Source organism: Drosophila obscura, unplaced genomic scaffold (assembly GCF_018151105.1).
Source record: "Drosophila obscura isolate BZ-5 IFL unplaced genomic scaffold, ASM1815110v1 contig_179, whole genome shotgun sequence".
In the NCBI taxonomy this organism is placed as follows: domain Eukaryota; kingdom Metazoa; phylum Arthropoda; class Insecta; order Diptera; family Drosophilidae; genus Drosophila; species Drosophila obscura.
In genome coordinates, this window is record NW_024542766.1 from 1,840,059 (window position 1) to 1,856,221 (window position 16,163).

Here is a 16,163-nt window from a genome sequence, read left to right on the forward strand (position 1 = left end):
AGTGTACAAGTTCCTGTCAACGCTGCTGATTATGATGAGAATGATTATGGCGGAGTAGGCAACGACAACGTGTCGCATGCATTATGTACATATATAACTTGTATAATTAATCAAATTACGCTTTAAGGGAATGCCCAATGCCAAGACTTTGGATTCAATTTGGCATAATGCGCTTCTGTATGCTTCTGTATGCTTCTGTGTGCTTCTGTATGTGTGTGTTTGTGTTTTGGCCTGTCCACTGCGTCAATTTTGCACCCTGCACCATGGAAATGTCCATAAGCCGCCGCATCGCATCCCAAAATGATGGCCGAGCAGACGACCCCAAAAGGCAACATTTTGTTTCGTGTGTGTTTGTCTGTATCTGTATCTGCGGTTGGCTGTTATTACGCTGCTCCATTCGCATTCTCTCCACCTCTGGCTGCCTGGCTGCCTGGCTGCCTGCCTGCCTCGTTAGCCTGACCATGCCCCCAAGAACAAGGGACAGGGACCCCCAGACACAGACACAGAAAGAGTCCGCTTAGTCATGGCTGCCAGAGGCTGGCTGCCATCGCTCCATCTACGCCAACACCCGACTCCTATAGTAGCTGCCACGCTGCCCCACTGCTGCCCCCACTGCTGCCCCCACTGCTGCCCCCGCTACTGCTGCTGCTGCTGCTGCTGTATGTGACTTGCATGCTGCGCTGAGCGCCAAAGTTTTGACTTCAATTTGCCCAGTTACAAATTTTTGTCTTCTCTCTTCCTCTGCACGGTTTTTTTTCTCCTTGTTTTTCGAAACGCAAAACAAAAAAATAGCAGCAAAAACTCCTCCCAGTCGAAGCCAAGAGCTGCAAAAATGTTGCGAAAGACTCTTGACCAGTTTTGGGGCGACGTGTTTTGGCCACATCATCGTCAGCATCATCATCTAGAGAGGAATAGCGACAGCGCTAGAGAGAGAGAGGGAGAGGGAGGAAGGGAGAAAGCCCCATGCTTAGGGGCCAATGGAGCATCGCAAAATCAGCCTCAATGAGGCAATTGCAGCGGATAAATGTGCCAGGAATATCGGATAAATATAGTACACAATAAGCTGAAAATAAAGCCACTCCAACGAGGTTTAAGTTTTATTTAAACCCACAAAAAAAAATATGCTTTAATTTCATTTAATTGGAATATTCACACATTCAAGAGAGGCCTTCTTTTTTTGCCGGGGTGTATTGCCAACTTCCCATAAATTCCTATTTATTTTCTCGCCCCCATGCTCTGCGCAAAGAACGCTCTTGAGCGACCCGTGAATATCTGGAAACACTTGTGGCCGCTGTCGAGCCAAAGCAAAAGAATGTGAAAATGTCTTTGGGCTTTTGCGGAAATTGGAAAAATGCTGGCGGCATTTTCCTTGGACAGGTCGTTGGGACGGGGGTCGGTGGCAAACAGCAGGAAAGTCAAGTAATGGAAGGGCGAAGAGCAAAGGGGAAAAAACTGTCAGCGACAGCATTAAAACTAACTGGAATCGGGAGCAGCATTCTCAGCATTCTGCACATTCCCCACCCCCCCGCATCGAGAGGGGGAAAGTCGAGGAGTCCCTGCCCCAGTCACAGTCTCGTGTGGCATGCCACATGCAATTCAATAAGAATTTCCCCACTTGCCAGGGGTGTGGGGTGCAAAAGTATTCCAAATGCATGCCAAACACTTGCTGCGGAATTCGCAATTGTGTCACACACATAGAAAGAGCGGAGCGGAGCGGAGTGGACCCGCTCCTGGCCATATAGCTATAACCTTTATGGCTGGCTACGTGATTCAAATGGCTACCAGAAATGGGATGGAAAACTCCTCAATTTCTCAATTCCCATTTGTCGCTTAACTGGCAGTTCTGCTCCTCATTATTACTTATACATATTAAAGGAATATCCAGTCAACAGCTTAAGTGGAATATAAAGGGTTTGTGATGCATTCTTTTGGGGGAAACCCAAGTGACCAGCAACTACCAGAAATATATAAAAATCCATTAATATCTTACCGCATGTCCGTTTCAAACTGAGCGCCTTTTTGGATGGCTGACAAAAGCTGAGAGGACCGAAACGATATTTCTCTTTGGAACCGGAACCCATGGATTTCCGCTCAGATATAATTCCCAATGAGAGAAACACCACTGGAACTAGTTCAGATGGAAGCCGTGAGCCAGCGCCTTCTTTTTTTTTGGAGTGAATAATGACAACTGCCAACAACAGTGATCGACTTGTCGCAAGTCCATCAGCAGATGGCAGATCCACGCAGCTGTTTAAACTTGAGAAAATGGTAATTTTTAGCAATCATCTGGGTATCATCCAATTCAGAGATATTCGATATTCCCGCGTTCAAATTTAAAGGAAAACTTGATTTTATAGTTACCCGTTGAGAATATAAAAAAGTCGTCTAATATATTTTGACCAGCCATATTTTTATTAGAAGGAATTCAGAAATAACGAGAAGGAACGTGTGAGTCGCTTCTGGGGACGCGACTCTACTTATACCGTACTCTTTTTTCAAAAAAGTTTTTTGAGTACGGGTATAAAAACACTTAAAGTGAATTCACACAGAAATATAAATGATATTTTACCAAGTAACGAAAGAGGCTGTCTTCGGAGGAGCTTCACAAATATATAGCTCAACGCTATCGCACTGTTTATCGTTTATGGCAGTGCCTCCTATCCCCTTATATATTAATATATCGCATCTCTCGTTACCACCGTTATCATTTGGCTCCCCGGGATACCAAACATCGTCCGACAGGTGCTCAGCATTTGAGAACCAGACATGCTTGCCCTTCACTGCCAAATCAGTTCCTGAAGTCTAATGAATAAATAATAAAATTGGGTACTTTCCAATGATTTAATTAATATTTTTAAATCTTATCATCAACCACTTTAGACAAGGCGGCCAGGAATAAAGTGAACTTTGAAATTCATAGAATCTATATCTTTTATAGCAGATTGTGATATATGTACATATGTAAAGACTCAAGTGACATTGGCAGAGACGATGAGAGGTGTGAGAGTGTTCAGTCATACACACCTAAAGAGAAATAAATATATTGCGTACTTCTCAATGATTTCGAATATATTCCTACCATCAAGTAAACATAAACAACCAATAACAAGCCAACGGAAGCGTTTCCGACCCTATAAAGTATATATGAACGATAAGCGTTAGAGGTTCACATTTTAAAGCAGCTTAATTGGTAACGTTGATAACGTTTCTTGGTATCTTGGTATAAAAGATATAGATTCTATGAATTTCAACTCAGTAGCTGCAAAATGTCTGCAAAGTTCACTTTATTCCTGGCCGCCTTGGGGCTGTTCTCGCTCTCCCTCACTGGAGCGTAGAATATAGCGTCTAGTGTTAGTGATGGTAAGAGTAAAAATATCTATATAATCATTATTGGAAAGTACCTAATATTATTGTTTTATTTATTAGGAGTGCCTGAATTCTTTCACCCAAATACTAACTTCGAGAAGATCGGTAATGGATACTATTATATTGAAACGAAGGAACTTAAAAACTGGTTTGATGCCTCTGAGTCGTGTCGCCGGATGGAAGCTGCTCTAATCTCATTCGAGACCAGGGAGGAGTGGGATTCGATCAATCAGTATCTGTTTCAACGGAATATCTATGATGAATACTATACCTCGGGCACTGACCTGGCCATCAAGGGTGAACATGTTTGGTTCTCAACGGGAGAACCCCTGGAACTGAACATTTGGGGTCGGGGGGAACCAAGTAATAATGGCGGAATCGAGCACTGCGACGTATTGGGATATTTGGGGACTAGCACAAATTACGATGTGCTGAACGATATACCGTGCGACTTGAAGAGATACTATATCTGCGAGGCACCTCAGCCCAAGACAGCCTCGTTTTTTATATGGTAAAATATAATATTGTGCCCCAAACTATCCGATTGAGTCCTGCCCAGTTGACCACTAAGACGAAGCCAGTCCAATTCTCGTTGGATAATTTTTATGAATTTTTGTTTTGTTTTGTTTACTTTTTATTAAAAATGTAAATTCTGAAAATGCGGAATACCATTGACCATCTGTATGGGTGTGTGTGTGTGTGTGTGTGTGTGTGATTGGGTGTGTTTTGGGATTATATTCTTTTCGTTTGGCTTTCGAATACTATTTCTGGGATAAACATTTCTTGCCTTTCCTTTTCTTTTCTTTTCTTTTCCATATCCATTCAATATCAATTTCCTTCGCTTCGCTTCGCTTAGTTTCACTTTCAGTTTAATTTTTACTTTCGCTTTTGGTTTTGTTTTTGGATTACAATTATTATTATAATGCTGCATTATGCATGTGTGTGTGTGTGTGGTGTGTGTGTGGGTTTTTCGATCACAAAATAAGAACAGAACCAAGCAGACTATTGAGGGGCCATATACATAGACAATTGATATACATATATATATCCACATATATATATAGGTATGTATGTATGTATATATCCTTATCGTGTACAACTAAATTCCAAGCATAAACCGCGTGACTGTCGCGAGGGTTTTTACTATTACCTCCTCCCTGCATTCTGCGTGAATTCCCACATTTAGTTGCCTAACATTCACATGTATTCGCTAGATCTCTGCGCTGTATTGTTCATATTATATAGGGTTGTATATATATATTATATATTTTCTAGACCATACATATATGTATGTATCGTATCCAATATTGCGCCAAGCAAGCAATTCGTTTTGTTCACATCTAAAAGTTTCTTCACACACGATGGAAAAGCATTTTCGTAATACAATTTTTGAATGTTTTTGTTTTTTTTTTTGTTTTTTTTTTGGGTTGTTTTTGTTTTATTTTTAAGATTGTTTTTTTTTTTTTATCTTGGGTATTTGTTTTTTTTTTTTTAGTTTGGCCACTACGCCTCTCAGATGATGTTCAAAGCGATTGGCGGTCGTAACTAGCAAATGTTTTTGTGGCTGATGTTGAGCTGTGTCCAACCATGGGGATGAGGCGTCGTCTCCGGATCTGCTGCCGCGATTACTGCTCCTCGTCGCCCAGCTCGTGCTTGATCTTGGAAAAGTCGAATGTCTCGCCAGTGCCGCGCTTGAATATGTTCAACACATCCAGGCAAGTGGTCTCAAAGTGCGTGGTAGCATCGTACGATTCCGAGATGAAGATCTGCGACTGGGCCCCATCATCGATGGGCTCCAAGTAGTCCGAAATGGTGACAAACTTTTGTGCGATCGGCTCGAGCAAGTCGAGGCCGGGCTTGATCTCCACCTCGGGATTCTCGGTCTCCACGGTGGTCGAAACCATGCCCACGAACCAACCCTTGGCGGCCACCTGATGGGTGGAGCTGACCAGCGACACGTAAATGTCGGACTTGCGGCCGACCTGCTTCTGTGGAATGATGATTTGAGTGGAGAGGCCATCCTTGGTGCTGGCCACCGGATGGTCCAGGATGCAAATGCAACGTATAACCTTGCCACGCTTGCGCACCTGCCGCCGAAGAAAACGGGGGGTATAGATTAGAATCAGCATTCGATCGAACTATAGGCAGTATATCGGCGGCACTCACCTTCTCGGGCACGTAGCTGGGATCGCAGTAGACCTGCTTGCACTTGGCCACCTCCTCGCCGGAGCGCACGCCCACCACCTTGCCGCCCTCGCCAAGGACAATCTCATCGATGGGCTTGTCCAGCATGTAGGTGCCGCCATAGATGGCCGACAGGCGGGCAAAGCCCTGAGGCAGCTCACCGAGACCGTACATGGGATACAGATAGGGCGATTTGCCGTATCTCGCCAGCGAGTCCGAGTACAGCTTGATGCGCCGTATGGTGTTCACCGCCGGCTCATTCAGATACTCATCGTCGCGGAACAGGGCCAGGGCATGACCGGTGAAGTCCTGCGTGTTCTTGTCCAGACCAAACTTGTCGTACAGTCCCTGCATGTTGGCCTTGGTTGGGTCAAAGTCCTTCCAGGTCTTTGGGTCCTCCTCCCTGAAGTCCTGCACATAGATGAGGAAGTTGCGGAAGCGACGCTTCTCGAACATACCTAGAAGGGAAGAAGGGAAACGGATACAGAAATTTGATTAGTCAGCGTTCACTTGCAACAGGATCGCACAAGTATGCACGGGCCAGGACAAGCCCTTGGGGGGTTTAGGTTTCAATTTACATTCCCATTTGCATGCCCACATACACACACACACACACACACGCACACCCATACAAACACACTCATCATGCATGGTTCTTTTACAGGGCACTGTCCATAATTTGAAACCTCTAATTTAGGGGGCGGCAGCAGCAACAGCAGCAGCAGCAGCAGCAGCAGGAGAAACCACAACCAACAGTCGCCATGGGCCACCCCATGACGTCAGACCCCGCATACATACATATGTGTAAAGCTAGTACAGTGAAGCCAAGCTACCAAGGATGCGATGTGAGTAATTTTGTTTATAATTTCCTCATAATTTTCCACTCTAAAGTGGAACTTTTCAAATGCTATTCCATTCCGCCAATATCCACTGTAAAGTTGAACCCTTTCACCGCGCCGAAAAAAAAACAAAAAAAAAACGCTATTGCTAAAATAAAAATTACAACTAAATCATAAATAGAGCGTGCGGAGCAGGCCGACTAATTGCATTTCGGTTGCTGCCCCAAGAAAAAAAAAATAAATTAAAGCACTTAACAGGAGGCAAGTGTGGAGGGAGGGAGGGGAGCAATAAAGAGAGAGAGAGCGAGAGAGAGAGACACGATTAGAAGTGAATCAGCATAGCGGTTAAATTGGCCAAATTCGAGGGGCCGCACAGGGTTGCCAGACACCCACACACACACACACACACACACACACACACACATGCAAAGGTGTCTAATCAGCAAACGAGCTAAATAAAAGGCAAATAAACAAATGCCAAGCTTACGAATATGTTGGAAATTATCTTTGAAACAAAGACGAAAACGTATGTTCTTTACACACACACACAAACATTGGTAGGTAGGGAGCTTTTATTGGTAGCAGGGCCAAGCAAATACGTGTCACAGTCAAACCAGAGGGGGGGCAGACAGGCAGGCAGGGCAACACGGCCCCAGCACAGCGAGTGAGTGTGAAAGCCAGAGCAAGAGATAGAGAGGGAGACAAAGAAACAGGCAAAAGTGGAGCCCAGATAACAGTCGAGTACATACACACACGCACACGCACACACACAGACAGACAGCTGTGTAAAAGCTGGAAACGTACAATTTTTTCTTCTTTTTTTTGCACACAATACATGCAAACACATTTTGTGCAAAACGTAGGAAAAGTCGCAAGATCTTACCCATGAGATCGGATGCCAGCGCCTCCTTCTGATCCACCGGCACTTTGGCAATTTTTCCACCCTTGTAGACGTAGCTGCCCTCAATGGACTTGAACTCCAGATAACGGGTGACGCCCGTGTGTATGAGCAACTTGACCAGCTGCCCGTTGGCCATCAGGAACTTGGGGATCAGATCCACATTCCAGTCGCGGCCACGCCCGAACCGTTCGCCGGGCGGCTCCAATCCGTAGCGCTGGAAGAGCTCCTCCAGCGGTGTAATCGAGGCAGACTCGCCCCCGTAGTACTTGTTCCGATCAATATGCAGCACCTTTTTGCCGGACACGGACAGCATGCCGCTCAGAATGCACTCCTTGAGGCCGGTGCCCAGGACAATGGCGTCGTATTCCTCATTCATTTTCGCTTTGCTTTGCGTTTATTTCTATGGGGACGTTGGACTTTCACGGCTTTTTTCACTTGCGACGTTGGAGGTTTTTTTTGCGTTTTCTGCCCCGTTCAATAAATTTTTTTCTACTCGCTCGTTCTCTTGAGAGTGGAGAGAGCGGCCATTCGCTGGTTGCAGGACAGGGCTGCATTTTGATGGCGATATTTCACTGGGCGATAGTTTACTTGGCGATATTTTCTGCCTGTTTAAACAGAGTTTGGTATATTTACGGTATATTTTGAAATTTATATATTCATATATTGAATCCACTTGGAATTCACTTCACAGCCTCCATTTGCCAGGGTACGGCTCCCGACGCGTTCAGATACGTCGTGAATCCATCCCGGATGGAGATGGCTACGTTCTCGCTGCCATCAAACTGTATGGGAGGCTGGGCCAGCTCCATGAAAATGGTATTCGTGCGCCACTCGCCCGGAATCAGGGACACGTAGTCAGTGTCCTCCTTCTCCAGTCCCCTGAGATACTCCTGCGGCTCCTCGCGGACCAGCAAGTTGTGCAGAATACACGTGGCCATCACTAGCTTCTCCACAATGGACGCCTGCAGCTTGATTTCGGTTTGCAAGGCTCGGAAGCGACTGGACATGATGCCCCGAGCATTGACAACCACGCGATGGGCACGTTTCAGGCGGTAGTTGAAGATCTTCTGCTCAATGGTCGAGGGAATCTCGTGCTGCTTCATCAGCCAGGGCTGCAGCGCGAATCTCTTGTCGGCCAGAACCACGTGAGGCAGCTCCTCATCCATGCCTGGCAGCCGCTTCTCATGCGGTATATTCAGCAGGTTGCTCTCCAAGCCATTGTACAGTGAACTCTCGGTGAAGGCGTCCGCCGCTCCGCCTGGACTGCTCGCATCGACGTACAGGAATCTGTGCTGTGCGTCGACCAGCGCCAGCATAATGACACTTTGGAACTGCCTGTAATTGGTGTAGCTGGCATCTGTGGTGGCCGTCTTCGAGCGGAAAGCAATGTGATGACCATCTGAAACAAAGGAAAACAACCTGTTGAGCTGGAATCATCCTTGGGGGAGTGGATAACAACATTACCGAGCGATCCCAGGCAGTGGGGAAAGTGCCAGAGCCGCTCAAATTCCTTGGCTATGTCCAGCCACTCCTCCTCCGTTTGTGGCGCCTGCAGGTAAGTTTTCTTTAGCTCCTTTTCTATGGCCTTGATGACTTCTTCCACAATATATCGCATGGACGCCTTGGGCACCTGGTAGATGCCGGCCAGGGCGCTGAAAGAGTCGCCCGTGGTGAGGTATCTCAGCGCCATTTGGAGGCGCGTCTCGGCCGGCAGGAGTGTGGGGTTTTTCCGCTCCATTCGGCTCCGCAATTGCTTGAGCAGCGTGCCAAATGCCGACAGGGACATGCCGTGCAAGCCGCGGAAAGAATCCTCATCGCTGTACGTGCATGCCTTTGATATGGTCCTAATGGGCGTCGCTCCCTTGCGGCGGTGTCGCTTCTTCTTCCATTGCAGGTTGCCAGCTTGGTCTCGATCGGTCTCCAGACCGGCAGCAATTTGTCCCATTTTAAGGATGTCGTGAATTAATTTGATCTCCCAAGACATTTTGCAACCAGACTTAAATTCTCAAAAACAAACAAACAAACATGGTATTAGAATATTAGGTAGGGTCTAGGTGGGACCTAATGTGACACTCGAAGCAATTATGTTCCCAACAACAAATTTAACATTAGTTAAAGAAAATAACCCAGAAAACCAAACGCTCGCATGCGAGCAGATACTTAAGAGTGTCCTCAACTGTCAATTTTGCGATACGAAAAGGACACTTCATTTTTGGCTCGCTTGCGAACTCGTTTTTGTTTGCTTGCTTATTTTGTAAACAGTCCAATAAACAGGACTTTTGAAAACTAACCAATCTTGTACCAAATTTATTGAGCAATTGGATAAAATTATTTCTTTAGGTCTGGGAGAGCTGACTAGCTAGTAATATTAAACGGAATATCAAAATCGAGGAATATCAACGAAACTTATCATGTCCGTCAGTATATATACGGTATATTTTGATAATGACAGGGTATATTTCGGTATATTTCTGAGGGTCAGGCGGTATATTCTATCGTCAAGTCCGCGGTCACATTCTCAATCAGTCAATTCTTCAATACCGCGTGAATGGCTCATTTTTGCGTCGGAAGTGAGCTTCAATTGGATTTCTATAATTCCCATACCGTTTGTCCGCAATCGGGAAAATTGCAAGTTCCCAACCAGCAAAAAGAGACCATATATTTTTTGAGTTTGGCCAAAGGTTTCATTTTAAAATTTCGGAATTCAAATATTTAATCATCGGTCACACTAACCCCCCTCCCACCCACAATAGCAACAATAAATGCGGAAAAAATTAAAATTTAAATTCGGCAAATACATCTGTGCAGGTGCGTTAATATTAAGGCTCCACGGGCCCGCCAAACGGGAGGCCACCAACGAAAACAACAAAAGTTAAACTTGGCGGTTGGCGCTATAACAATTCATAAAAGTAGTTCCGTTCGTATTCCTTAAAAAAATCCTCTCTAAGTTCAATTCAATGTTTTTTCTTTAAGATTTCGCGGTAACCACGGACGCGGTTTTATGTTGAAAAATTCCTTTGGTTGTTACGCTTTTCGTCGTCTTTTGTTGTTTCTTTGTTTCGTGCGGATTTTCGCGTGAAAGCCAAAACATAACATCTGCAATATCTGCAATCCAATAATAAGGGAAAAATTCCCCCGTTGCAATGTAATATTTGAATGTTTTCATTTATGATTACCCCCCTAACAACAACTGTTTTGTGTTTTGTGTGTGTGTGTGTTTGTGTTTGTGTGAAGAAGAAGAAGTGAAAATGCTATTGAGGCCATAATATTAGTATTGAAATTCTTAGCGACGGGCCACTAAAAATTCGTGGCAAAAGTTACAAACAAAAAATAATTCGGATTCCCGCAAACAAATGAACGACGAAAAAAGTGAGCGGCTGATTGTTGTTGCTGTTTCAGTCTAGCGTGTGGTTTTCTTTTGTTATTGTACTTCCTGTCTTGGTCTTGCGCTTGGTTATTCTTGTGTTGTTTCTTGATTTCCCTGCTGCTGATGTGTAGGTGTGTATGTGTGCGTGTGTGTGCGTGTGTTTGTGCGTGGTGCAGCAACTAAAAACAGTAAATAAAACATATTTCCCCCCTCCTACACGTCAAAGGAATCGTAAAAATCCAGTTACGAAATTGCATCAATATTCCATCTCCCTTGCTCCTGCTGCCTAAGTTTCCAAGAGCGAGATGCAGCATATGGTGCTGCTGCTGCAGCTTCTGTTGTTGCTATGGTCGCAGCATCCTCTCAAATTTCCTCTCTTTCTCTCTCTCCAAAAATAGCAGAATAAATATTTAAATACACCACAAAAAGGCGCGCAACAAGATATTTATTTGGAAATACAACTAAAACAACAACAACAACTACAACAACAACAACAACAACAAAAAACACCCAAGTGGATCGCAGAAAAAGTCAATCTTTTTGTTTGGATTAAGGTAAGTTTTTGCCCGTTACCATATAAAATAGCGTATAAAATTAGCAAATAAAAACCACAGACGGCAAACAATCTACAGAAAAAACAAGTTAGTTGCTAAGAACCAGTTGAGCGTTGCAGACCAGGCCAGAGTCTCCGTGTCCCCCCGCCGCCGCCACCCCCTAACGACTGGTTTTCTACCTGCCTTCGTCTGGCTAGGCGCTCTCCTCTCCCTCTGGCGTGTCGGATCGTGCTCCTCCTTTCCTCTCGCTCTCGCTTGCACCGGCATTTAATAAAAGCAATTGCCAGTCGAAATCCTCTCTTCTGCTGCTGCTGCATTGCATTTGATACTTTTGTTACAGTGGGCTGTAATTTGGGAAAGCTGCAATAATTTCCGGGACAGCTGTTAAGCATGTAACTTACCTGAGTTGCGTATTAGAGCAGATTGCCAGACCTTTGACGCACGTACATCTTACGGCATTCTATGGCTCTAATTCAACATGGCCCTCGTAACATTTGAACCCTTTTTCCAAAAGTGTGCGTGTTTATGGCCATGCCAACCACTGTGCGTGCGTCTCTTTTCTCTCTCTCTCTCGCTTCATCTCAATTGAGTTCAAAGCTAGTTGCTTTGCTAATTGTAGTTGCAGAGTGAGAGGGAGATGGACAGCTGCTCAAGAAACTCTTAACTGTTACTTTGCTTGCAGTCCCTCTCTCTCTCACTCTCTCACTCTCTAATGCTCACTAACATTGCTCCAGGTACCGTTACGGCAGACAATTGACTCTCCGATTCGCAATGCAATGCAAACAGAAGCTGCCTGCCTGCCTGCCTGCTTGACTTATCTGCTGTATTTTGTTTTTACGGTTTAACGGCCAGGCCACTAATATGTATACAGCTTTGAATTTGTTTAATTTTTATGACTGAAATTTATCTACCGCCCGCTCCACTATATGGGTGGGTATCTATCACCCCCAAATGGCGGGCTACCCCACAGACATCTTGGCTGAAACACAAACAAACACGGGAAAGTAAGTTAATAAATCTTTCATCTGGATTTTCCCACTTGCAAGAGAAGTGCCTACGTTAACGGTTGTTCCTACAGCGTGTCACTTGATAAGCAAATTCTGTGTGTGTGGAATGCCCCTTGTATCTGTATCTGGGCGTACGTGGCCAGGCGGCACTCACGCGTGGCTCTATTGTGTCTTATCAGCCACAGCTGTGGCGGAATATGCACTACTCGTATGTGGTGTATTCATTGTTGTGTTATGCTACCACATATACCAAGTATATATTATATGGTACCTACGTAGTACTGCAATCAATTGCGGATATTCTGTATAGGATTTTTGGCTACCCCACCATCGGGAGGCCTAACTTAATTGTTTCCACATTGCGTTTTCATGGTTCTATGGCGATTTGTGTGCCCCTACGATAGATGGTAAAATAATTTGGCTTCGCATGGATAGAGTCCATAAAGCAGTCATTTTTTTTTTTTTATCATTTTGATTGGCGTTGGGTTATCGCTCAATATGGAGGTGTCCATCCACCCTGCTCACTACCCACGCTATCTATCAAATTGATATGAGTTGCTCTTTGGCATTCCATTTGGTTGTTCAACAAAGTTTTTGGTACACTGGCATCGGGTATCTGGTTTTTGTTTCTATTGGATTGTATACTGGATTCCCCTCCCACTAAATATGAAAACGTGCTCCGAAAGTTCGCCGTATGCAGAAGTGTCCCACAAAACCTCCTCCCAACGCACTTTAATCTTTAGAATACATTTTTGAGCGTATTTCGTACGTTTCTGGTGACTGATAAACCAAACAAAAAAACTCAACATTTTAAGTTAAAGTTAAAGCTCTAATCATAGTTAAAATGAAATATTTAAAGAGCAAACAAACACGCGCGCTTGTTGTATCGCGCCAGCAATTGTTTTGCCATTAACTTTAATGACATTTGTGTGGCAGAGGCAAGAAGTCTATTGTTTTTATTACTCCGGCTACTTGGCAGTTCCAATGCTAGTGGCAGTGCTCGTGAATTAACAGCCCATCGATCCCTAGGTACTGTGGCAAATTAAGATGGAATGCGAATAATTGAATACATTAATATGGTAATTTCTGCTGCTGGGTCAAAGCTTCAATCAATCGACACAGAGAGATAGAGATGGTGGCGTGAGTGGTTCGTGATTTAATCGTGATTTTACGCTTAAAGGAGTGAAGGAACACCTTCTACAGGGGGGAACGAACTCTCACACTTTCTTCTTTTTTTTTTTTTTTGATTTTCTGAGCTCTTGTCACGTGCCCGCCCGCCCATCTCTTGTGCTCTTTGTCGACTCTGGTGACGCTTCTCGATTTAATTGAATAGATAGCCAGCCCACAGAAGCGTCTGAAGGCAGTGTCGTCGGGAGTGTCGACGCCCCCGTCAACAGTCAACAGTTTCTAATTAGTTGTGAAACTTTTGTTGCCTTCTTGCCGTGCCTCGCCTGCCTGCCTGCCTGCCTGCCTGCCTGCCTCCTTCTGCTGCTTGTGGCCAGTTTTCTGCCTGGAAACTTATCTTGTTGCCGCGAATATTCATTTATTCCCATGGAAGTCGGAAGTTTTCCCATGTCAAAATGCCAAAGCATCGTAAATTTCCAACTTCCATTGTTCAGCTTCAAATTCAGTTTGCCTTTGCCTTAATTAACCAACGGAGCAGCTAACCAAGGGAATTAGCATACGGATTGACTGAGAATATGTACTCGTAACTCGTATATATAGAGAGTTTTGTATGCAATTTGTCACGAAGTGATTTAAATTGGGTTACGTTGCAGCCCAACCAGAGCGGCGTGGAGTGGAGCTCCTCTATATATAATTATACCCGTACTCAAAAAAGAGTTAAGGGGTATATTAGATTTGTGGTAAAAGTGGATGTGTGTAACGCAGAGAAGGAAAATTTTCCGACCCCATAAAGTATATATATTCTGATCAGCATCAATAGCCGAGTCGATATAGCCATGTCTGTCTGTCCGTCCGTCCGTCCGTCCGTCCGTCCGTCCGTCCGTCTTGTGAGCGCCTGGATCTCAGAGCTACAAGAGTTAGGGTAACCAAATTTGGTTTCCAGACTCATGTGATATCACCTGCTACAAGTGTATTCAATTTCGCCCCGCCTCCTCCCCCCCACAAAGGACGAAATCTGTGGCAGGCACAATTTTAAAGTACGATAAAACTAAAACGCAGTATCGTAGAGATGCCCATATCTACCAATTGCCGATCTGAATCAGTCGGATAATAATTATAGCCAGAATAAAGAAATTAATTTTCTCCCCCCCCCCCTCCGCAAACGAAACACAACTCATTTCCTTCTCGCTCGCACACTCGCCGCGTTCAGTGCGCGAGCAACCCCTAGCGGAGGAGTGTAGAATTAATTGGAACATGTACAATTTACATGTTAGATGTAGAATATACATTGTATATGTAATGTAGATATCATATGTAGCAAAAAAATGTAAAATGTAAATTTTTTTTTCTAAAATTCTTAAAAATCATAAGCTCAAAATGTATATACTGACTGAGTACGGGTATAAGTAGAGTCGCGTCCCCAGAAGCGACTCAAACGTTCCTTCTCGTTTTCTGTTGATATCGTGTGGTAATTACTCATCGCTTCAGACTGCAATATCAATTATGGAATTATATGCGTTGAACTTCCTCTGATAAGTGCACTTAAACGTTCAGTTCAATTTAATATGGAAAACAAAGGGAAATGAAACTCTGGCTAAAAACGTAATTCGAATGATCCCGCAAATTTAGGCAAATTTTTGTTTATCGGTTAGTGCTCCCTCCAATGGATATATGGATGGAATTGCTCATTAAATAAATATCTATTTTGAAATATCTGCCAATTGAAAGAACAATTGTAAACATTTTTCGGTGCGAAATCGCCTTTGAACAGACGGGAACAAAGCAACGAAAATTAAATATTTATTTAAGGAACCTGTTTTTCTGCATTTTAGTTCAATTCCAAATCCTAAATAATATTTATGCAGATGTACAATCGTTGAAGAAGAGTCGTAGGTTGATTGTAAATCTTTAAAAATAAAATTAATTTGATGCTGGTTCAAGCCTCTTTTGTTAGCTGATTGGAAATTTGCTGCAAAAACTGGTTTAAAATGCACTCCAGAGGCATGTACAAATGTCTCAAGTATTATTGCAACAACAAAAATAAATACTCTAGTGTATTATAATAATTGCTGAACACATTGCTGGTGCTTAAATATAATTATAAAATGTTTATACATATGTATGTATATAATATTTATAATTGGCCTGACCATAAATGCGTTTTCAATGCAAGGTCGCGGCCATTCGATTGGAGCCATTTGATTGTTCAATCGAATGAAAAATATGGCCAAACTGATTTTTAAATATTTATGTGTAAGGCTGAGTTCAGCGAGAGCGAACGCGAGACTTGGGTGAGTTTTTTCCACCACATCAAATTGGTTTTCCAATTAGTTTTCTCAACCGTTCAATAACAAACGACACAACACGAGCATCGGACTGGTGGGGGAACATATAATGTATCTCTGAGTTACATCTAGATTGGCAAGCGCAATAAACTTTATTTTTATATTTATTAAAGTCTGTGGCCAGCGCTCTCCTTCTGGCCCGATAATCATTGCCGGTTTTGGGGCTTGGCCCAACGCTGGAAATGTTTATCTTTTTTTTTTCTCGGATTACGAGTATTTCGCATGTGCGTGGCTAAAAATAATTTCAATTTTGCTGCTGCTGCCTGCTGCCTGCTCCGACTCCGAGTCCGATTATCGACAACACCGCACCACAATGAGGGCAAGTCAGAAAAGCACAAGCCACAGATACACAGATACCGATGCACGGTTACATCTGGCAAGAAGCAAGGAAGGTAGCGAAGTTCTAGATACACTCACAGGTCCAAAAAAGTCCACAAAAAAGAGTCGAACGAAAGTGGAAGTCAATATACCCCCC

General features: G+C 43.9%; 4 protein-coding genes across 7 annotated transcripts in view; 2 read left to right on the forward strand and 2 right to left on the reverse strand.

Annotated features, from left to right (window-relative positions):
* The first annotated feature begins 3,246 nt into the window (after positions 1–3,246).
* On the forward strand, positions 3,247–4,033 carry LOC111075326 (C-type lectin 37Da-like). Its single transcript, XM_022368529.2, has 2 exons — positions 3,247–3,360; positions 3,427–4,033. The coding sequence occupies exon 2, from the start codon at positions 3,543–3,545 to the stop codon at positions 3,879–3,881; it is 339 nt and encodes a 112-aa protein (XP_022224221.2). The 5' UTR covers positions 3,247–3,360; positions 3,427–3,542; the 3' UTR covers positions 3,882–4,033.
* An 868-nt stretch (positions 4,034–4,901) lies between these two features.
* Positions 4,902–7,774, reverse strand: LOC111075324 (rab GDP dissociation inhibitor alpha). The gene is made up of 3 exons (XM_022368525.2): positions 7,273–7,774; positions 5,533–6,008; positions 4,902–5,453 (listed from the first exon to the last, which is right to left on the reverse strand). Exons 1-3 carry the CDS (start codon positions 7,664–7,666, stop codon positions 4,992–4,994), a joined length of 1,332 nt encoding a protein of 443 aa, XP_022224217.1. The 5' UTR covers positions 7,667–7,774; the 3' UTR covers positions 4,902–4,991.
* LOC111075325 (putative nuclease HARBI1) lies at positions 7,688–9,342 on the reverse strand. The gene is made up of 2 exons (XM_022368526.2): positions 8,755–9,342; positions 7,688–8,689 (listed from the first exon to the last, which is right to left on the reverse strand). The coding sequence occupies exons 1-2, from the start codon at positions 9,272–9,274 to the stop codon at positions 7,971–7,973; spliced, it is 1,239 nt and encodes a 412-aa protein (XP_022224218.2). The 5' UTR covers positions 9,275–9,342; the 3' UTR covers positions 7,688–7,970.
* Positions 9,343–9,821: 479 nt separating this feature from the next.
* LOC111075323 (phospholipid-transporting ATPase VA) overlaps positions 9,822–16,163 on the forward strand; it is a 28,226-nt gene continuing 21,884 nt past the window's right edge. For 2 of the 4 annotated variants that reach the window (XM_041592302.1, XM_041592305.1), the window contains exons 1-2: positions 9,822–10,098; positions 11,056–11,211. The gene's annotated coding sequence lies outside the window, so the exon portion shown is untranslated. The remainder of the gene's footprint in view (positions 10,099–11,055; positions 11,212–16,163) is intronic. The other 2 variants (XM_041592303.1, XM_041592304.1) reach the window with 2 other exon arrangements.